Raw genomic sequence first — 22,569 nt, 5'->3', positions numbered from 1 at the left:
CTGTATTTGAGGAGTTGTTCCCATTCTTCTCTGCAGATCCTCTCAAGCTCTGTCAGGTTGGATGGGGAGCGTTGATGCACACCTATTTTCAGGTCTCTCAAGAGATGTTGGGTTGAAGTCTGGGCTCTGGCTGGGCCACTCAATGACATTCAAAGACTTGTCCCGAAGCCACTCCTGCATTGTCTTGGATGTGTGCTTAGGGTCATTGTCCTGCTGGATGGTGAGCCTTCGCCCCAGTATGAGTTCCTGAGCACTCTGGAGCAGGTTTTCATCAAGGATCTCTGTACTTTGCTCCGTTCATCTTTGCCTTGATCCTGATTAGTCCTGAAAAACATCCCCACAGCATGATGTTCCCACCACCACGCTTCACCATAGGGATGGTGCCAGGTTTTCTCCAGACATGATGCTTTGCATTCAGGCCAAACAGTTCAATCTTGGTTTCATCAGACCTGAGAATCTTGTTTCTCGTGGTCTGAGAGTCTTCAGGTGCCTTTTGGCAAACTCTAAGCGGGCTGTCATGTGCCTTTTACTGAGGAGTGGCCTCCGTCTGGCCAGTCTACCATAAAGGCCTGATTGGTGGAGTGCTGCAGAGATGGTTGTCCTTCTGGAAGATTATTCCATTTCCACAGACGAGCTCTGTCAGTGACCATCGGGTTCTTGGTCACCTCGCTGACCAAGACCCTCCTCCCCCGATTGCTCAGTTTGGCCAGCCAGCTCTAGGAGTTTGTTGTTCCAAATTTCTTCCATTTAAGAAGGGACCTAGCGAGGTGTTGCTGAGGAACACACTGTTACTAAAGGACCTAGCGAGGTGTTGCTGAGGAACACAGTGTTACTAAAGGGCCTAGCGAGGTGTTGCTGAGGAACACACTGTTACTAAAGGGCCTAGCGAGGTGTTGCTGAGGAACACACTGTTACTAAAGGACCTAGCGAGGTGTTGCTGAGGAACACACTGTTACTAAAGGGCCTAGCGAGGTGTTGCTGAGGAACACACTGTTACTAAAGGACCTAGCGAGGTGTTGCTGAGGAACACAGTGTTACTAAAGGACCTAGCGAGGTGTTGCTGAGGACCACACGGTTACTAAAGGACCTAGCGAACACAGTGTTACTAAAGGACCTAGCGAGGTGTTGCTGAGGAACACACTGTTACTAAAGGACCTAGCGAGGTGTTGCTGAGGAACACACTGTTACTAAAGGACCTAGCGAGGTGTTGCTGAGGAACACACTGTTACTAAAGGACCTAGCGAGGTGTTGCTGAGGAACACACTGTTACTAAAGGACCTAGCGAGGTGTTGCTGAGGAACACACTGTTACTAAAGGGCCTAGCGAGGTGTTGCTGAGGAACACACTGTTACTAAAGGGCCTAGCGAGGTGTTGCTGAGGAACACAGTGTTACTAAAGGACCTAGCGAGGTGTTGCTGAGGACCACACGGTTACTAAAGGACCTAGCGAGGTGTTGCTGAGGAACACAGTGTTACTAAAGGACCTAGCGAGGTGTTGCTGAGGAACACACTGTTACTAAAGGACCTAGCGAGGTGTTGCTGAGGAACACACTGTTACTAAAGGACCTAGCGAGGTGTTGCTGAGGAACACACTGTTACTAAAGGACCTAGCGAGGTGTTGCTGAGGAACACACTGTTACTAAAGGACCTAGCGAGGTGTTGCTGAGGAACACACTGTTACTAAAGGGCCTAGCGAGGTGTTGCTGAGGAACACACTGTTACTAAAGGGCCTAGCGAGGTGTTGCTGAGGAACACACTGTTACTAAAGGACCTAGCGAGGTGTTGCTGAGGACCACACGGTTACTAAAGGACCTAGCGAGGTGTTGCTGAGGAACACACTGTTACTAAAGGGCCTAGCGAGGTGTTGCTGAGGAACACACTGTTACTAAAGGACCTAGCGAGGTGTTGCTGAGGACCACACTATTACTAAAGGACCTAGCGAGGTGTTGCTGAGGACCACACGGTTACTAAAGGGCCTAGCGAGGTGTTGCTGAGGAACACACTGTTACTAAAGGACCTAGCGAGATGTTGCTGAGGACCACACTGTTACTAAAGGACCTAGCGAGGTGTTGCTGAGGACCACACTGTTACTAAAGGGCCTAGCGAGGTGTTGCTGAGGAACACAGTGTTACTAAAGGACCTAGCGAGGTGTTGCTGAGGAACACACTGTTACTAAAGGGCCTAGCGAGGTGTTGCTGAGGAACACAGTGTTACTAAAGGGCCTAGCGAGGTGTTGCTGAGGAACACACTGTTACTAAAGGACCTAGCGAGGTGTTGCTGAGGAACACAGTGTTACTAAAGGGCCTAGCGAGGTGTTGCTGAGGAACACACTGTTACTAAAGGGCCTAGCGAGGTGTTGCTGAGGACCACACTGTTACTAAAGGACCTAGCGAGGTGTTGCTGAGGAACACACTGTTACTAAAGGGCCTAGCGAGGTGTTGCTGAGGACCACACTGTTACTAAAGGACCTAGCGAGGTGTTGCTGAGGAACACACTGTTACTAAAGGGCCTAGCGAGGTGTTGCTGAGGAACACACTGTTACTAAAGGACCTAGCGAGGTGTTGCTGAGGACCTCACTGTTACTAAAGGACCTAGTGAGGTGTTGCTGAGGAACACAGTGTTACTAAAGGACCTAGCGAGGTGCTGATGAGGAACACACTGTTACTAAAGGACCTAGCGAGGTGTTGCTGAGGACCTCACTGTTACTAAAGGACCTAGTGAGGTGTTGCTGAGGAACACACTGTTACTAAAGGACCTAGCGAGGTGCTGCTGAGGAACACACTGTTACTAAAGGACCTAGCGAGGTGTTGCTGAGGAACACACTGTTACTAAAGGGCCTAGCGAGGTGTTGCTGAGGACCACACTGTTACTAAAGGGCCTAGCGAGGTGTTGCTGAGGACCACACTGTTACTAAAGGACCTAGCGAGGTGCTGCTGAGGAACACACTGTTACTAAATCCTTTGAGAACTGTGCCTTATGAAGGACATGCTTGGTTTTAAAGGTTTTTATTTAGAATTAAGAATTAATTATGTTTTGTATTGTTTACAGAGGAGAATGTTTTTGCAGTAGAGTTGAACATCAGAACACTGAGCTGTTGCAAAAGCAGGATCAGTAAGTTAAGCCAGAACTCTTATTAGGAGTAAAATATGGTTCTTGATTTACTGATATATTTATCAAGCTGAACTTTAATATGGTTGTCAAGTCAGTTATACCATGATGCCAATTATACATTGACGTTATTGCCATGATGCGAGGTTATCCTTGACGTTATTGCCATGATGCTAGGTTATCCTTGCCGTTATTGCCATGATGCTAGGTTATCCTTGACGTTATTGCCATGATGCTAGGTTATCCTTGACGTTATTGCCATGATGCTAGGTTATCCTTGACGTTATTGCCATGATGCTAGGTTATCCTTGACGTTATTGCCATGATGCTAGGTTATCCTTGACGTTATTGCCATGATGCTAGGTTATCCTTGACGTTATTGCTATGATGCTAGGTTATCCTTGACGTTATTGCCATGATGCTAGGTTATCCTTGCCGTTATTGCCATGATGCTAGGTTATCCTTGACGTTATTGCCATGATGCTAGGTTATCCTTGACGTTATTGCCATGATGCCAGTTATACCTTGACGTTATTGCCATGATGCTAGGTTATCCTTGACGTTATTGCCATGATGCTAGGTGATCCTTGACGTTATTGCCATGATGCTAGGTTATCCTTGACGTTATTGCTATGATGCTAGGTTATCCTTGACGTTATTGCCATGATGCTAGGTTATCCTTGACGCTATTGCCATGATGCCAGTTATACCTTGACGTTATTGCCATGATGCTAGGTTATCCTTGACGTTATTGCCATGATGCTAGGTTATCCTTGACGTTATTGCCATGATGCTAGGTTATCCTTGACGTTATTGCCATGATGCTAGGTTATCCTTGACGTTATTGCTATGATGCTAGGTTATCCTTGACGTTATTGCTATGATGCTAGGTTATCCTTGCCGTTATTGCCATGATGCTAGGTTATCCTTGACGTTATTGCCATGATGCTAGGTTATCCTTGACGTTATTGCCATGATGCCAGTTATACCTTGACGTTATTGCCATGATTCTAGGTTATCCTTGACGTTATTGCCATGATGCTAGGTGATCCTTGACGTTATTGCCATGATGCTAGGTTATCCTTGACGTTATTGCTATGATGCTAGGTTATCCTTGACGTTATTGCCATGATGCTAGGTTATCCTTGACGTTATTGCCATGATGCCAGTTATACCTTGACGTTATTGCCATGATGCTAGGTTATCCTTGACGTTATTGCCATGATGCTAGGTTATCCTTGACGTTATTGCCATGATGCTAGGTTATCCTTGACGTTATTGCCATGATGCTAGGTTATCCTTGACGTTATTGCTATGATGCTAGGTTATCCTTGACGTTATTGCTATGATGCTAGGTTATCCTTGACGTTATTGCCATGATGCTAGGTTATCCTTGACGTTATTGCCATGATGCTAGGTTATCCTTGACGTTATTGCCATGATGCTAGGTTATCCTTGACGTTATTGCCATGATGCTAGGTTATCCTTGACGTTATTGCTATGATGCTAGGTTATCCTTGACGTTATTGCCATGATGCTAGGTTATCCTTGACGTTATTGCTATGATCCTAGGTTATCCTTGACGTTATTGCCATGATGCTAGGTTATCCTTGACGTTATTGCCATGATGCTAGGTTATCCTTGACGTTATTGCCATGATGCTAGGTTATCCTTGACGTTATTGCCATGATGCTAGGTTATCCTTGACGTTATTGCCATGATGCTAGGTTATCCTTGACGTTATTGCTATGATGCTAGGTTATCCTTGACGTTATTGCTATGATGCTAGGTTATCCTTGACGTTATTGCCATGATGCTAGGTTATCCTTGACGTTATTGCCATGATGCTAGGTTATCCTTGACGTTATTGCCATGATGCTAGGTTATCCTTGACGTTATTGCCATGATGCTAGGTTATCCTTGACGTTATTGCCATGATGCTAGGTTATCCTTGACGTTATTGCCATGATGCCAGCTATACCTTGACGTTATTGCCATGATGCTAGGTTATCCTTGACGTTATTGCTATGATGCTAGGTTATCCTTGACGTTATTGCTATGATGCTAGGTTATCCTTGACGTTATTGCCATGATGCTAGGTTATCCTTGACGTTATTGCCATGATGCCACGTTATTGCCATGATGCCAGTTATACCTTGACATTATTGCCATGATGCGAGGTTATCCTTGACGTTATTGCCATGATGCCAGTTATACCTTGACGTTATTGCCATGATGCTAGGTGATCCTTGACGTTATTGCCATGATGCTAGGTTATCCTTGACGTTATTGCCATGATGCTAGGTTATCCTTGACGTTATTGCCATGATGCCTGTTATACCTTGACGTTATTGCCATGATGCCAGTTATACCTTGACGTTATTGCCATGATGCCAGTTATACCTTGACGTTATTGCCATGATGCCAGTTTCAAGTCTCTGACATTATTTAGAATATTTGTTAGTCGGCTAACTGATTGATCTTGCGGTCTGGAGCAGCCCCACGTCTCTGTTCAACCACCAGACCTCCATGTTTTAATAAACACTCTGAACCACCAGACCTCCATGTTTTAATAAACACTCCGAACCACCAGACCTCCATGTTTTAATAAACACTCCGAACCACCAGACCTCCATGTTTTAATAAACCCTCCGAACCACCAGACCTCCATGTTTTAATAAACACTCTGAACCACCAGACCTCCATGTTTTAATAAACACTCTGAACCACCAGACCTCCATGTTTTAATAAACACTCCGAACCACCAGACCTCCATGTTTTAATAAACACTCCGAACCACCAGACCTCCATGTTTTAATAAACCCTCCGAACCACCAGACCTCCATGTTTTAATACACGCTACGAACCACCAGACCTCCATGTTTTAATAAACACTCTGAACCACCAGACCTCCATGTTTTAATAAACACTCTGAACCACCAGACCTCCATGTTTTAATAAACACTCTGAACCACCAGACCTCCATGTTTTAATAAACACTCTGAACCACCAGACCTCCATGTTTTAATAAACACTCCGAACCACCAGACCTCCATGTTTTAATAAACACTCTGAACCACCAGACCTCCATGTTTTAATAAACACTCTGAACCACCAGACCTCCATGTTTTAATAAACACTCTGAACCACCAGACCTCCATGTTTTAATAAACACTCCGAACCACCAGACCTCCATGTTTTAATAAACACTCTGAACCACCAGACCTCCATGTTTTAATAAACACTCTGAACCACCAGACCTCCATGTTTTAATAAACACTCCGAACCACCAGACCTCCATGTTTTAATAAACACTCTGAACCACCAGACCTCCATGTTTTAATAAACACTCTGAACCACCAGACCTCCATGTTTTAATAAACACTCCGAACCACCAGACATCTGTTTCTATTAAATCGACTTGTTGCGTGATGACTTAGTGCCCATAAAAATACCTTTTGCGGGTAAAATCCCATGTACCGAATAAAAATGGCATGTTAAATGGGTTTCCATTGCATTTTCAACTCTACTGATGTTGCGTTATAGTAAGTCTGCCCATTTTGGTATTGGCACATGCATTCTTGCCAAGAGCGCTGTTGGCCTACATAATGAATGTATGTATAATAATGTATGGCCTACATAATGAATGTATGTATAATAATGTATGGCCTACATAATGAATGTATGTATAATAATGTATGGCCTACATAATGCATGTATGTATAATAATGTATGGCCTACATAATGAATGTATGTATAATAATGTATGGCCTACATAATGAATGTATGTATAATAATGTATGGCCTACATAATGAATGTATGTATAATAATGTATGGCCCACATAATGAATGTATGTATAATAATGTATGGCCTACATAATGAATGTATGTATAATAATGTATGGCCTACATAATGAATGTATGTATAATAATGTATGGCCTACATAATGCATGTATGTATAATAATGTATGGCCTACATAATGAATGTATGTATAATAATGTATGGCCTACATAATGAATGTATGTATAATAATGTATGGCCTACATAATGAATGTATGTATAATAATGTATGGCCTACATAATGAATGTATGTATAATAATGTATGGCCTACATAATGCATGTATGTATAATAATGTATGGCCTACATAATGAATGTATGTATAATAATGTATGGCCTACATAATGAATGTATGTATAATAATGTATGCCCACATAATGAATGTATGTATAATAATGTATGGCCTACATAATGAATGTATGTATAATAATGTATGGCCTACATAATGAATGTATGTATAATAATGTATGGCCTACATAATGCATGTATGTATAATAATGTATGGCCTACATAATGAATGTATGTATAATAATGTATGGCCTACATAATGAATGTATGTATAATAATGTATGGCCTACATAATGAATGTATGTATAATAATGTATGGCCTACATAATGAATGTATGTATAATAATGTATGGCCTACATAATGAATGTATGTATAATAATGTATGGCCTACATAATGAATGTATGTATAATAATGTATGGCCTACATAATGAATGTATGTATAATAATGTATGGCCTACATAATGAATGTATGTATAATAATGTATGGCCTACATAATGCATGTATGTATAATAATGTATGGCCTACATAATGAATGTATGTATAATAATGTATGGCCTACATAATGAATGTATGTATAATAATGTATGGCCCACATAATGAATGTATGTATAATAATGTATGGCCTACATAATGAATGTATGTATAATAATGTATGGCCTACATAATGAATGTATGTATAATAATGTATGGCCTACATAATGAATGTATGTATAATAATGTATGGCCTACATAATGAATGTATGTATAATAATGTATGGCCTACATAATGAATGTATGTATAATAATGTATGGCCTACATAATGAATGTATGTATAATAATGTATGGCCTACATAATGAATGTATGTATAATAATGTATGGCCTACATAATGAATGTATGTATAATAATGTATGGCCTACATAATGCATGTATGTATAATAATGTATGGCCTACATAATGAATGTATGTATAATAATGTATGGCCTACATAATGCATGTATGTATAATAATGTATGGCCTACATAATGAATGTATGTATAATAATGTATGGCCTACATAATGAATGTATGTATAATAATGTATGGCCTACATAATGAATGTATGTATAATAATGTATGGCCTACATAATGAATGTATGTATAATAATGTATGGCCTACATAATGAGATTATTATGGACAAAATAGTACCATTTTGTAAAACGGCAGCCAAGCGTTGATGATCATGTCACCATAATAAGACCCTCAATATTTATTGGAAATACGCATCACCTTGCACTTTCACCACCCTGTGAAGTTCATCATTTATTGAATCTGTAGCCTAATAAACTGCATGCTTTCCTGACAAGTTGTAGTGGGAGGACTACGCGTCATCTCATGACTCCGAGTTTACTTCGATATGATGGTTATTATGTTAATATTTGCGCATAAAAGCTTTTGACATTTCAATCTTCAAAGGCTCAGTATTTGTGTATTCAGAGTATTTATTTATTCAGGGTATTTATTTATTCTGTGTATTTATTTATTCTGTGTATTTATTTATTCTGTGTATTTATTTATTCTGTGTATTTATTTATTCTGTGTATTTATTTATTCTGTGTATTTATTTATTCTGTGTATTTATTTATTCAGGGTATTTATTTATTCTGTGTATTTATTTATTCTGTGTATTTATTTATTCTGTGTATTTATTTATTCACAGTATTTATTTATTCAGAGTATTTATTTATTCACAGTATTTATTTATTCAGGGTATTTATTTATTCTGTGTATTTATTTATTCACTGTATTTATTTATTCAGGGTATTTATTTATTCTGTGTATTTATTTATTCTGTGTATTTATTTATTCTGTGTATTTATTTATTCAGGGTATTTATTTATTCAGAGTATTTATTTATTCACAGTATTTATTTATTCAGGGTATTTATTTATTCAGAGTATTTATTTATTCAGGGTATTTATTTATTCACAGTATTTATTTATTCACAGTATTTATTTATTCACAGTATTTATTTATTCACAGTATTTATTTATTCACAGTATTTATGTATTCAGAGTATTTATTTATTCACAGTATTTATTTATTCAGGGTATTTATTTATTCACAGTATTTATTTATTCACAGTATTTATTTATTCACAGTATTTATTTATTCACAGTATTTATTTATTCACAGTATTTATTTATTCACAGTATTTATTTATTCACAGTATTTATTTATTCACAGTATTTATGTATTCAGAGTGGTACATCCTTTTATACAGTCTTGATTTATAGGATCCTTCACACTATTTGATTGACATGTCAACTGATAAACTTTTAATTTATAACTTGTGATTTTATGGAAAAACTTCACGTCCTCAATGTGAAAATAACTTTAACTTAACTTTATTTAAATAGCACAAGGTGTTCAAAGTCATGGATTAATAAGCATGTGGCACTTGTCACCTAGAGAGGAAAATCAATAACTAATTCACTGTGTATGATTTATTCTAGAAATGTCTAGCATACTTTTACAACCTTTGTTTACTTTAGAGGAAAGATTCCAGTTTGATATGTGCTGAGAGAAGGAAAGTGTACTGTCTAGCCATACTCCCAAGTACTTGTATGAGGTGACAACCTCAAGCTCTAAACCCTCAGAGGTAGTAATAACACCTGTGGGAAGAGGGGCATTCTTCTTACCAAACCACATGACCTTTGTTTTGGAGGTGTTCGGAACAAGGTTAAGGGTAGAGAAAGCTTGTTGGACACTAAGAAAGCTTTGTTGTAGAGCATTTAACACAAAATCCGGGGAGGGGCCAGCTGAGTATAAGACTGTATCGTCTGCATATAAATGGATGAGAGAGCTTCCTACTGCCTGAGCTATGTTGATGATGTAAATTGAGAAGAGCGAGGGCCCTAGGTTGAGCCTTGGGGTACTCCCTTGGTGACAAGTAGTGGCTGAGACAGCAGATTTTCTGACTTTATACATTGCACTCTTTGAGAGAGGTAGTTAGCAAACCATGCCAAAGACCCCTCAGAGACACCAATACTCCTTAGCCGGCCCACCAGAATGGAATGGTCTACCGTATCAAAAGCTTTGGCCAAGTCAATAAAAATAGCAGCACACTATTGCTTAGAATCAAGGGCAATGGTGACATCATTTAGGACCTTTAAGGTTGCAGTGCCACATTCATAACCTAAGCAAAAACCAGATTGCAAACCAGAGAGAATACTATAGACATCAAGAAAGCCAGTCAGTTGATTATTGACAAGTTTTTCCAACAGTTTTGATAAACAGGGGAAAATAGAAACACATGTACCTGCCGAAAAATACAAGTTTATTTATTTATTATTTATTATACTCCAAATCTATCCTTTTGTAAAAATAAAAAATAAACATGTTGAAAAATGTGAGAGCTCCCATCAAGCTGTGTCTCTCTCTCTGAGGGGGGCGTTTTCCTGGGAATTAACGGGAATATATGCTAATTAATATTAATACCATATACATGTAGATGTAGATGTTTTTTGCATTGGATATCTCCATATCATATGGAGACAGAAACATAAACCTTTTAACCTTATCCTAAGTAAGTAGACAAATTGCAAATGACAAAATCCTTCCAATGGAAAAAACAAACAATTAAGTAATGAATTGAACTTTAATGAAATGAGTTGACCCTTCACATGGAATGGTTTCCCTAAACAACAAAAGGGAATATTGAATGATCCCAAATGATCCATCGCATCTCCCAAATATCTTTTCAACATCTGTAAAATGATAGTCTAGAAATTCAAGCTTTGGTTGTCTTCCTCTCAGGCTTCCATGTCTTCTCCCTGGATCTCCTCAATGTCCACCTCTTGAACATCAAACTCTGAGGCCTCATCTTCACGGTCACTTTCAATCCTTGTTGAGGATGGCTCGCTGTCAGGCTCAAATTTGCCCGGCTGGCCACCAATTTTTCACTCCATGTATTGGTCAGCCTGTTGCGTGCTATGGTGTGTGTGTTCTCAAACAAGGACCAGTTGCGCTCTGAGGCGGCTGATGTTGGTGGGATTTGGCCACCAATGTAAATATGAATTTGTTCTTAACTGACTTTTCTAGTTCAATAAAATAAAATAATAATTGATGTTTCCTGTGAGCATCAGAGGTGAACCAGTTGTACACACAGCTTGAGCAAGACCTTCATCCGCATTTCTCTGACTACGTTCCTCCATTGAGTCAAAAAAAACGTTGGATTCCAGGAGGACCATGAGCTGTTGCTATCGATAAAGTGTCTGATTCATCATTTTCACCTTGATTAGAAGTAGAGGGAATTTTTTCAGAGGTTGCTTGTTGTGAGCGCTGAGGGAACTTCATGCACTGGGCAGATGATTCTGCATCTATGCTGCATTCTTCACATATGATTTGGCACAGTATTTGCAATTGTACACAGCTTTTCCTTCTACATTAGCTGCAGTGATATATCTCCACACATCAGATAGTGCCCGTGGCATTTTCCTGTGAAGATTAGAATTTTGGGGGTAACATAAATAAATAAATACAATTCCATGTAAAGATAAAAAATAGAAAAATAGTAAAAAAATAGTTTATCAGATAGATTAAACAACTAATTTGTAAGATAAATGTTTTAAAATGAAACATGTATGGGAACAGGTGAATAAACACTCCTCAGTTAGCAGGCTCAAGCAAGCTAAACCCCACATGATAGCAAAAACTAACTAGTAGAAATTGTTACCAAGTTAGAAATTATTTAAACACACTGAAGTAGGCTACTATTTACTAGTTAACAAAAAACCACATAAAGTCATAAAATATATTTCCCCCCAGTACTGTAATCAAAACTTACCAGAAAGCATGTAGTCCTTGGCTCAGACAGTGTAGTTGTGTGGGCTCAATAGCATCTGAAGATCAAATCAAATCCAACATTATTTGTCACATACACATGGTTAGCAGATGTTAATGCGAGTGTAGCGAAATGCTTGTGCTTCTAGTTCCGACAATGCAGTAATATCCAACAAGTAATCTAACTACCAATTCCAAAACCACTGTCTTATACACACACGTGTAAGGGGATAAAGAATATGTACATAAAGATATATGAATGAGTGATGGTACAGAGCGGCATAGGCAAGATACAGTAGATGGTATTGACTACAGTATATACATATGAGATGAGTATGTAAACAAAGTGGCATAGTTAAAGTGGCTAGTGATGCATGTATTACATAAAGATGCAGTAGATGATATAGAGTACAGTATATACGTATACATATGAGATGAATAATGTAGGGTATGTAAACATTATATTAGGTAGCATTGTTTAAAGTGGCTAGTGATATATTTTACATAATTTCCCATCAATTCCCATTATTAAAGTGGCTGGAGTTGAGTCAGTGTGTTGGCAGCAGCAGTGGCTGTTTAACAGTCTGATGGCCTTGAGATAGAAGCTGTTTTTCAGTCTCTCGTCCCCAGGTTTGATGCACCTGTACTGATCTCGCCTTCTGGATGATAGCGGGGTGAACAGGCAGTGGCTCGGGTGGTTGTTGTCCTTGATGATCTTTATGGCCTTCCTGTAACATCGGGTGGTGTAGGTGTCCTGGAGGGCAGGTAGTTTGCCCCCGTTGATGCGTTGTGCAGACCTCACTACCCTCTGGAGAGCCTTACGGTTGTGGGCGGAGCAGTTGCCGTACCAGGCGGTGATACAGCCCGCCAGGATGCTCTCGATTGTGCATCTGTAGAAGTTTGTGAGTGCTTTTGGTGACAAACCAAATTTCTTCAGCCTCCTGAGGTTGAAGAGGCGCTGCTGGGCCTTCTTCACGATGCTGTCTGTGTGGGTGGACCAATTCAGTTTGTCTGTGATGTGTACGCAGAGGAACTTAAAACTTACTACCCTCTCCACTACTGTTCCATCAATGTGGATAGGGGGGTGCTCCCTCTGCTGTTTCCTGAAGTCCACAATCATCTCCTTAGTTTTGTTGACGTTGAGTGTGAGGATATTTTCCTGACACCACACTCCGAGGGCCCTCAACTCTTTCCTGTAGGCCGTCTCGCCATTGTTGGTAATCAAGCCTACCGCTGTTGTGTCGTCCGCAAACATGATGATTGAGTTGGAGGCGTGCGTGGCCACGCAGTCGTGGGTGAACAGGGAGTACAGGAGAGGGCTCAGAACGCACCCTTGTGGGGCCCCAGTGTTGAGGATCAGCGGGGAGGAGATGTTGTTGCCTACCCTCACCACCTTGGGGCGGCCCGTCAGGAAGTCCAGTACCCAGTTGCACAGGGCGGGGTCGAGACCCAGGGTCTCGAGCTTGATGACGAGCTTGGAGGGTACTATGGTGTTAAATGCCGAGCTGTCGTCGATGAACAGCATTCTCACATAGGTATTCCTCTTGTCCAGGTGGGTCTGGACACAGATCTTGTGAATCAGCTGTACATGTGATGGAAGAATGCACTGTTCATGCAGAGGGTTGCAATTCCATTGAATTGGGGATAGTTTAACCAAAATATGCTATAAGACCTAGAATTGCCTTATGTGTATCCCACAAAAAAAAAGTTTACTGTTATAAGCCAACTTTTTTGATGAATTTAAGCAAAATTCCCAACATTCCTGGGCTTAACTTCCCATGGAAAATGTCCTGAGAAAATCCATCCCATTGCAACCCTAGTTATTGCTCTAATGTTCTATTATCATGACTCTATGTTATTATTCTACTATGAAATACACACTATGACAGCAATTCACTGTAACAACTGTTGTGTCTGGCACAAGTGCCGATGAAACCGATTTGGATTTCAAAGATTATTGTAAATGTGTGATATTACAACATTGACGTGTGATAACTTTTTTTTATCAAGGCACATGTTTTTTTTGCAAATGTATGCCTTTATTTCTAAATGACTTATATTAACTGAATACTCAATGATGAGTAACACCACAGTTATGTGTTCTTCTGTCAGGGTCATTTTAAAGACAATTTAGCAAATTAACAAAAATCCAATTCAATTTGAAAATGTTCCTAATTGCAAAAACATGAAACATAATTTGGGTATTCCAGAACTGTAATTTACATGTAAATAAACATAACCCTGTTTTATGTTTTTAATACGGCAGATAGAACGCTCTGCCAGAGATGGTTCCATTCAGCTTGTGATGACAGGACTTCAACAAAGCCAAAACAGAACATGATTGGGCATCTTTGCTGTTAAACTAGAGACGTATAAATAAATGACCGTGTCGCTACTTTAAAATGTGGAACTGTTGCACTAACAATGCAAACAATGTTAACCCACTGCCGTCATTAAAAATAAGAATTTGTAAAATAAAGGTAAAATAAAATAAATGAAAACATTGATTTGGCATACATTTTAAGATTTTAAACATTGTACAACTTCATATAGAACTAATTGCACTTGAAAATAATATTTCTTTAAAGTTATTGCAAATAAATGCATATCTTCACTCTTTTCTGAGACAATCACTGAATTCGATTTCTTCACCTTTAAATGCAATATTTGAGATTTTATGTATTTCTATCAAATGAAAACTGGAATTTTTCCTCAAAACAAAGGTTTTAAACGTATGCTAGACATTTATAGAATAAATCATACATAGTTTGATGTTTCTTTGACAAACAGTGAAATAGTTATTGATTTTTAAATGGCTTTTGGTCAATGTCTGTTGAACGCCCGAATGTGTGAATATTGTAATCAAACAGGAGTGGGTTTCGAACCCTAGACCTTCTAGGCTGAAGTCCAGCGCCCCTAGCGACTGTACCACTAAAGCGCTTAGAAAGCCAGGTTCGTTACAATATAAAACCAATTTTACCTCGGTAAAAGGCTCATATATCTACTTGCTAGGTTACTTGCAACTTGTCGGTGAGAGTTTGTATGGAGTGATGTGGAGGTTTCTACCATCCTGCACCTTGAGTGATTATGTAAAAACTTGCGACAGGATGTGTAGTTCTGTATGATAACTACATTAGCGGATTATTATGTGTTTACATTTTGGAGGTTAAATACAGGCGAATATATTGATAAAAGTGACCTTGTCTGAGAGAGAATTGCGTGGTTATCAAAACATTACGCCAGGATAAGTCTACACGAAACACAGACATTATATGAAGTAGTTCTAAAATCCCCTACCAAAAAAATGAATGGCGTAAAAACAATTAGAATGATTTCCTGGTTTTATCTATTGTCGTACTCAATTGAATACATCAATCCAGCCCAAACCGGCCTGTCGGCGCCCTCAGGTGGCCCTACGACCAAACTGCTCCCAGAGCAGCCGCTTTGCGATTTTTTTTACGACAGTAAGAACGAGTCCTCAACGTTGCCAGATAGAGATAGTTTTCATTTAGAATTATAGTTATTACTCACTGTGACAACTAGACAAACACTAGTAGAGACTGGCCTTATGGTGTTATCTAAATAATTGGGTAAATAAACGTGGCTATATTCATCCTAATGTCACACTGATTAAGTAAATATAACACGGCTTTAAAAAAAAACAGAGTACACCTGAAATGACGTCGGAGAGGTTCAACCTGGCAACCAGGACGGGGGAAGGAGAGCCGTAAAGCGTTGTGTTGTGATGAGAGAGGTCATTGGAAAGTGAGCACAGAGCTACCTGGGCTGGTTCGGGGGACAGAAAGATACTTTATTGCTACCAGCTATTCCGGTACCGGAGTAGATCCAGCGGAATTTAAAAGGTCTTTAAAGCGACTAAACTAACCAAGACGAAATGCTTCGTCTCGTCCTGCGGCTGAGGAATTCTTCAGCGATTCCCCGGTGCCGTGGTGTCCTACCTGGGCCTGCCCTGAGCTCTCGCCCCTCTCCGGGACCTTGTCATCTGAGGCTTTACCACGGTTTTGTCCGGTCAAGGGCTGTTTGTAACGGAGGTAGTTTGAACACCGTGGTGTTCGCCAGCGGCACCCAGCGCTTCTACAGCCTCCCACCGCACCAGAAGGTAACTTTAGTGATGTAGCTTGCCAGCAAGCTAGTTAACTTTGTGCTTGTGTGGGCTATGACTAGAAGTCTTCTCGGATCCTAAAAGTCAGTTCCTAACAGCATTGGATGCGTTAGATTCCTACCTGACCCCGACAGGATCATGTAATTAAAAAAACAAAATCAATGTCCGATCCGAGGTGGACCAGATCCCAAAACATGTCTGAGGTGAGAGAGAATCGCATCCAAGTTGGTTCGGGTCTGTATCCGACCCAAATAGATCCGAAAGATAAACATGCAGCTTTATTGCCATGCAAGCCATCGAAATGGTTTTGAATTGTGTAACAGTGAACGTTAACTTTAATAAACCAGGACCAAGCTTTCATTTGCACGAAAATGAAGTAGTGGACAGCTCAAGGAGACCCCAAATAACCTGTTTTTTAATCCAACACTCCTGGCAATATTTATGCTTCAACCAGTGACGGTCAGTGCCATTGAGGGAGGACAATTATGATTATTTTCATGATCATGGCCTTATTTCTATTACAGCATATTGGATGACTGTCATTCATGTTCTATTCACCCAGTTCAGTGTAACAGCGATAGGTTTAGGCAACTACATGATACTCAAATTGTCCCTATGCCCATCATGAGATTGCTACAACCTATGAATGAAAGTTTACAACGTAGGTTCGCACAGGTCGAGATAAACATTTGAGGTGACAAACGCATGACAGTGACACATTCAACACCGCCTGTCGCACGTTCTGCCTGCATCTCGCTGATCTAGGGTGTAATCATTAGTCCAACAGTTGCAAACAAGAATGTCTGTTGGACATATTCAGGTATGTTTATCCCCGTTTCGTTCTGTTTGCAAGCTACAGTGGCTATAAATGAGTCAAAGCATAATGTTATTTAGCCTTGGAAGAGTTCCACTATTGTGTTGGATAGTCATAGCCAGTTAGCTAACATAGCATCCCTCTGTCATAGCCAGTTAGCTAACATAGCATCCCTATGTCATAGCCAGTTAGCTAACATAGCATCCGTATGTCATAGCCAGTTAGCTAACATAGCATCCCTATGTCATAGCCAGTTAGCTAACATAGCATCCCTCTGTTATAGCCAGTTAGCTAACATAGCATCCCTCTGTTGTAGCCAGTTAGCTAACATAGGATCCCTCTGTCATAGCCAGTTAGCTAACATAGCATCCCTATGTCATAGCCAGTTAGCTAACATAGCATCCCTCTGTTGTAGCCAGTTAGCTAACATAGGATCCCTCTGTCATAGCCAGTTAGCTAACATAGCATCCCTCTGTTATAGCCAGTTAGCTAACATAGCATCCCTCTGTCATAGCCAGTTAGCTAACATAGCATCCCTCTGTCATAGCCAGTTAGCTAACATAGCATCCCTCTGTTATAGCCAGTTAGCTAACATAGCATCCCTATGTCATAGCCAGTTAGCTAACATAGCATCCCTATGTCATAGCCAGTTAGCTAACATAGCATCCCTCTGTCATAGCCAGTTAGCTAACATAGCATCCCTATGTCAAAGCCAGTTAGCTAACATAGCATCCCTCTGTTATAGCCAGTTAGCTAACATAGCATCCCTATGTCATAGCCAGTTAGCTAACATAGCATCCCTATGTCATAGCCAGTTAGCTAACATAGCATCCCTCTGTTATAGCCAGTTAGCTAACATAGCATCCCTCTGTTATAGCCAGTTAGCTAACATAGCATCCCTCTGTCATAGCCAGTTAGCTAACATAGCATCCCTATGTCATAGCCAGTTAGCTAACATAGCATCCCTCTGTTATAGCCAGTTAGCTAACATAGCATCCCTCTGTTATAGCCAGTTAGCTAACATAGCATCCCTCTGTCATAGCCAGTTAGCTAACATAGCATCCCTCTGTCATAGCCAGTTAGCTAACATAGCATCCCTCTGTTATAGCCAGTTAGCTAACATAGCATCCCTATGTCATAGCCAGTTAGCTAACATAGCATCCCTCTGTCATAGCCAGTTAGCTAACATAGCATCCCTCTGTCATAGCCAGTTAGCTAACATAGCATCCCTCTGTTATAGCCAGTTAGCTAACATAGCATCCCTATGTCATAGCCAGTTAGCTAACATAGCATCCCTCTGTTTGAGTAGACTAGCTAGCTGCATAGTATCCCTCTGTTGTAGCCAGTTAGCTAACATAGCATCCCTCTGTCATAGCCAGTTAGCTAACATAGCATCCCTCTGTTATAGCCAGTTAGCTAACATAGCATCCCTCTGGCATAGCCAGTTAGCTAACATAGCATCCCTCTGGCATAGCCAGTTAGCTAACATAGCATCCCTCTGTCATAGCCAGTTAGCTAACATAGCATCCCTCTGTCATAGCCAGTTAGCTAACATAGCATCCCTCTGTCATAGCCAGTTAGCTAACATAGCATCCCTCTGTCATAGCCAGTTAGCTAACATAGCATCCCTCTGGCATAGCCAGTTAGCTAACATAGCATCCCTATGTCATAGCCAGTTAGCTAACATAGCATCCCTCTGTTATAGCCAGTTAGCTAACATAGCATCCCTATGTCATAGCCAGTTAGCTAACATAGCATCCCTATGTCATAGCCAGTTAGCTAACATAGCATCCGTATGTCATAGCCAGTTAGCTAACATAGCATCCCTATGTCAAAACCAGTTAGCTAACATAGCATCCCTCTGTTATAGCCAGTTAGCTAACATAGCATCCCTCTGTTATAGCCAGTTAGCTATAATAGCATCCCTATGTTATAGCCAGTTAGCTAACATAGCATCCCTATGTCATAGCCAGTTAGCTAACATAGCATCCCTCTGTTTGAGTAGACTAGCTAGCTGCATATGCTAGCTAAGAAAGTGAAACTTTACATTTTAAACTCTCTCTAGCTCTCTCTTGCTTCTCCTTCATTTTGGAAGAAATTAATTTGTTAAACTATTGTCTTTCTCTCTCTTTGAGTCAACTACTTACCAACTTTTATGCACTGCAGTGCTAGCTAGCTGTTGAGTGCAGTATATACATATGAGATGAGTATGTAAACAAAGTGGCATAGTTAAAGTGGCTAGTGATACATGTGTGGTCCTTCTGTGGCTCAGTTGGTAGAGCATGGCGCTTGTAACGCCAGGGTAGTGGGTTCGATTCCGGGACCACCCATATGTAGAATGTATGCACACATGACTGTAAGTCGCTTTGGATAAAAGCGTCAGCTAAATGGCATATATTATTATTATTATATTATACATGTATTACATAAAGATGCAGTAGATTATATAGAGTACAGTATATATGTATACATATGAGATGAATAATGTAGGGTATGTAAACATTATATTAGGTAGCATTGTTTAAAGTGGCTAGTGATATATTTACATCATTTCCCAACAATTCCCATTATTAAAGTGGCTGGAGTTGAGTCAGTGTGTTGGCAGCAGCCACTCAATGTTAGTGGTGGCTGTTTAACAGTCTGATGGCCTTGAGATAGAAGCTGCAAGAGCTCTGATAGGTTGGAGGATGTCCTCCAGAAGTTGTCATAATTAGTAAGTCTATGGAAGGGGGTGAGAACCATGAGCCTCCTAGGTTTTGTATGGTAGTCGATGTACCCAGAGGAGGACGGAAGCTAGCAGTCCTCCGGCTACACCATGGTGCTAACCTACATAATGCTGTTGAGGCTACTGAAGACCTTCATTGCAAAACAGCTTGTTTTAATCAATTATTTTGTGACGTGATTATATTTAGTATAGTGTTATCAAAAAATGTACCCCCTCCCCTTTAACCCCGGAACAGCCTAAATTTGTCGGGGCATGGACTCTACAAGTTGTCGAAAGGGTTCCACAGGGATGCTGTCCCATGTTGACTCCGATGCTTCCCACATTTGTGTCCAGTTGGCTGTATGTCCTTTGGGTGGTGGACCATTAATGATACACAAGGAAATTGTTGAGCGTGAAACTCAGCAGCATTGCAGTTCTTGAGATAAGCCAATGCGCTTGACACCTACTAACAATATTTGTCTTGCCCATTCTCCCTCTGAATGGCACACACTTTTATTTATTTTTAATTTTTATTTCACCTTTATTTAACCAGGTAGGCAAGTTGAGAACAAGTTCTCATTTACAATTGCGACCTGGCCAAGATAAAGCAAAGCAGTTCGACAGATACAACGACACAGAGTTACACATGGAGTGAAACAAACATACAGTCAATAATACAGTATAAACAAGTCTATATACAATGTCAGCAAATGAGGTGAGAAGGGAGGTAAAGGCAAAAAAGGCCATGGTGACAAAGTAACTACAATATAGCAAGTAAAACACTGGAATGGTAGTTTTGCAATGGAAGAATGTGCAAAATAGAATGTGCAAAATAAATAAATTAAATACAGTTGGGAAAGAGGTAGTTGATTGGGCTAAATTATAAATTATAGGTGGGCTATGTACAGGTGTAGTAATCTGTGAGCTGCTCTGACAGTTGGTGCTTAAAGCTAGTGAGGGAGATAAGTGTTTCCAGTTTCAGAGACACACACACACACACACACAATGCATGTCTCAAGGCTTAAAAATCCTCCTTTAACCTGTCTCCTCCCCTTCATCCACACTGATTGAAGTGGATTGACATCAATAAGGTGACATCAATAAGGCATCATAACGTTCACCAGTCAGTCTGTACTGTTCCTAATGTTTTGTACACAGTGTATATTCAATCAATAACAAGGGAATGAGTGGCACCACTGATTTAAAGGTGCTACATGTATATCGCACAAGTTGTTTATCTTCAGTGTGTCATTATTTCTGCATTGCCCAAACTCCATGCTTTCCATGTATGAAATACAGCCAGCCAGAGTTTAGTCACAGTGCTCAATCCATGTACATATTAATACACATATAATAACAAACAAACAATACTTTGGAGAAAATGGTCAACCAGTCTGAAAATGCATTGCATATCATGCAAACACTAGTTGCGGTATTCAAAAGTCCTGACTGTCATTGATGTTTAATAGATGTATTACTGTTCAGATGGGAGGTTTACTAGATATATTACTGTTCAGATGGGAGGTTTACTAGATATATTACTGTTCAGGTGGGAGGTTTACTAGATATATTACTGTTCAGGTGGGAGGTTTACTAGATATATTACTGTTCAGGTGGGAGGTTTACTAGATATATTACTGTTCAGATGGGAGGTTTACTAGATATATTACTGTTCAGATGGGAGGTTTACTAGATATATTACTGTTCAGATGGGAGGGGTACTAGATATATTACTGTTCAGATGGGAGGTTTACTAGATATATTACTGTTCAGGTGGGAGGTTTACTAGATATATTACTGTTCAGATGGGAGGTTTACTAGATATATTACTGTTCAGATGGGAGGTTTACTAGATATATTACTGTTCAGGTGGGAGGTTTACTAGATATATTACTGTTCAGGTGGGAGGTTTACTAGATATATTACTGTTCAGGTGGGAGGTTTACTAGATATATTACTGTTCAGATGGGAGGTTTACTAGATATATTACTGTTCAGGTGGGAGGTTTACTAGATATATTACTGTTCAGGTGGGAGGTTTACTAGATATATTACTGTTCAGATGGGAGGTTTACTAGATATATTACTGTTCAGATGGGAGGTTTACTAGATATATTACTGTTCAGGTGGGAGGTTTACTAGATATATTACTGTTCAGGTGGGAGGTTTACTAGATATATTACTGTTCAGATGGGAGGTTTACTAGATATATTACTGTTCAGATGGGAGGTTTACTAGATATATTACTGTTCAGGTGGGAGGTTTACTAGATATATTACTGTTCAGGTGGGAGGTTTACTAGATATATTACTGTTCAGGTGGGAGGTTTACTAGATATATTACTGTTCAGGTGGGAGGTTTACTAGATATATTACTGTTCAGGTGGGAGGTTTACTAGATATATTACTGTTCAGATGGGAGGTTTACTAGATATATTACTGTTCAGATGGGAGGTTTACTAGATATATTACTGTTCAGGTGGGAGGTTTACTAGATATATTACTGTTCAGGTGGGAGGTTTACTAGATATATTACTGTTCAGATGGGAGGTTTACTAGATATATTACTGTTCAGATGGGAGGTTTACTAGATATATTACTGTTCAGATGGGAGGTTTACTAGATATATTACTGTTCAGGTGGGAGGTTTACTAGATATATTAGGTGGGAGGTTTACTAGATATATTACTGTTCAGGTGGGAGGTTTACTAGATATATTACTGTTCAGGTGGGAGGTTTACTAGATATATTACTGTTCAGATGGGAGGTTTACTAGATATATTACTGTTCAGATGGGAGGTTTACTAGATATATTACTGTTCAGGTGGGAGGTTTACTAGATATATTACTGTTCAGATGGGAGTTTTACTGGATGTATTACTGTTCA

At 39.9% G+C, this 22,569-nt stretch overlaps 1 protein-coding gene and 2 long non-coding RNA genes across 8 annotated transcripts in view; 2 read left to right on the top strand and 1 right to left on the bottom strand.

The window, feature by feature from the left end:
• Nucleotides 1–1,094: 1,094 nt before the first annotated feature.
• Nucleotides 1,095–5,465, top strand: LOC127929534 (uncharacterized). Of its 2 annotated transcripts, XR_008135074.1 has the most exons (6): nucleotides 1,095–1,122; nucleotides 1,328–1,409; nucleotides 1,451–1,778; nucleotides 1,820–1,901; nucleotides 1,984–5,206; nucleotides 5,288–5,465. It is a non-coding gene; the product is annotated as an uncharacterized LOC127929534 (long non-coding RNA). The 2 variants fall into 2 exon arrangements; XR_008135071.1 differs by having other exon boundaries at nucleotides 1,328–1,778.
• Nucleotides 1,968–6,501, bottom strand: LOC127929535 (uncharacterized). 5 transcript variants are annotated; one of them, XR_008135076.1, is made up of 6 exons: nucleotides 6,298–6,501; nucleotides 6,158–6,262; nucleotides 5,983–6,122; nucleotides 5,449–5,947; nucleotides 2,468–5,212; nucleotides 1,968–2,016 (listed from the first exon to the last, which is right to left on the bottom strand). It is a non-coding gene; the product is annotated as an uncharacterized LOC127929535 (long non-coding RNA). The 5 variants fall into 5 exon arrangements; XR_008135075.1 differs by having other exon boundaries at nucleotides 1,979–2,016; nucleotides 2,140–5,212; XR_008135079.1 differs by lacking the exon at nucleotides 1,968–2,016 and having other exon boundaries at nucleotides 3,465–3,538; nucleotides 3,818–5,212.
• A 9,242-nt stretch (nucleotides 6,502–15,743) lies between these two features.
• The window catches only part of LOC118371843 (dihydrolipoyllysine-residue acetyltransferase component of pyruvate dehydrogenase complex, mitochondrial-like), a 28,279-nt gene continuing 21,453 nt past the window's right edge, over nucleotides 15,744–22,569 (top strand). The window contains 1 exon segment of the mRNA XM_052517400.1: nucleotides 15,744–16,163. Coding sequence (XP_052373360.1) covers nucleotides 15,939–16,163 — 225 coding nt within the window. The 5' untranslated portion in view covers nucleotides 15,744–15,938.

This window comes from Oncorhynchus keta, unplaced genomic scaffold, assembly GCF_023373465.1.
Source record: "Oncorhynchus keta strain PuntledgeMale-10-30-2019 unplaced genomic scaffold, Oket_V2 Un_scaffold_7763_pilon_pilon, whole genome shotgun sequence".
Classification (NCBI taxonomy): domain Eukaryota; kingdom Metazoa; phylum Chordata; class Actinopteri; order Salmoniformes; family Salmonidae; genus Oncorhynchus; species Oncorhynchus keta.
Note: the sequence above shows the minus strand (reverse complement) of the source record. Positions and strands in the feature narration are given on the sequence as shown.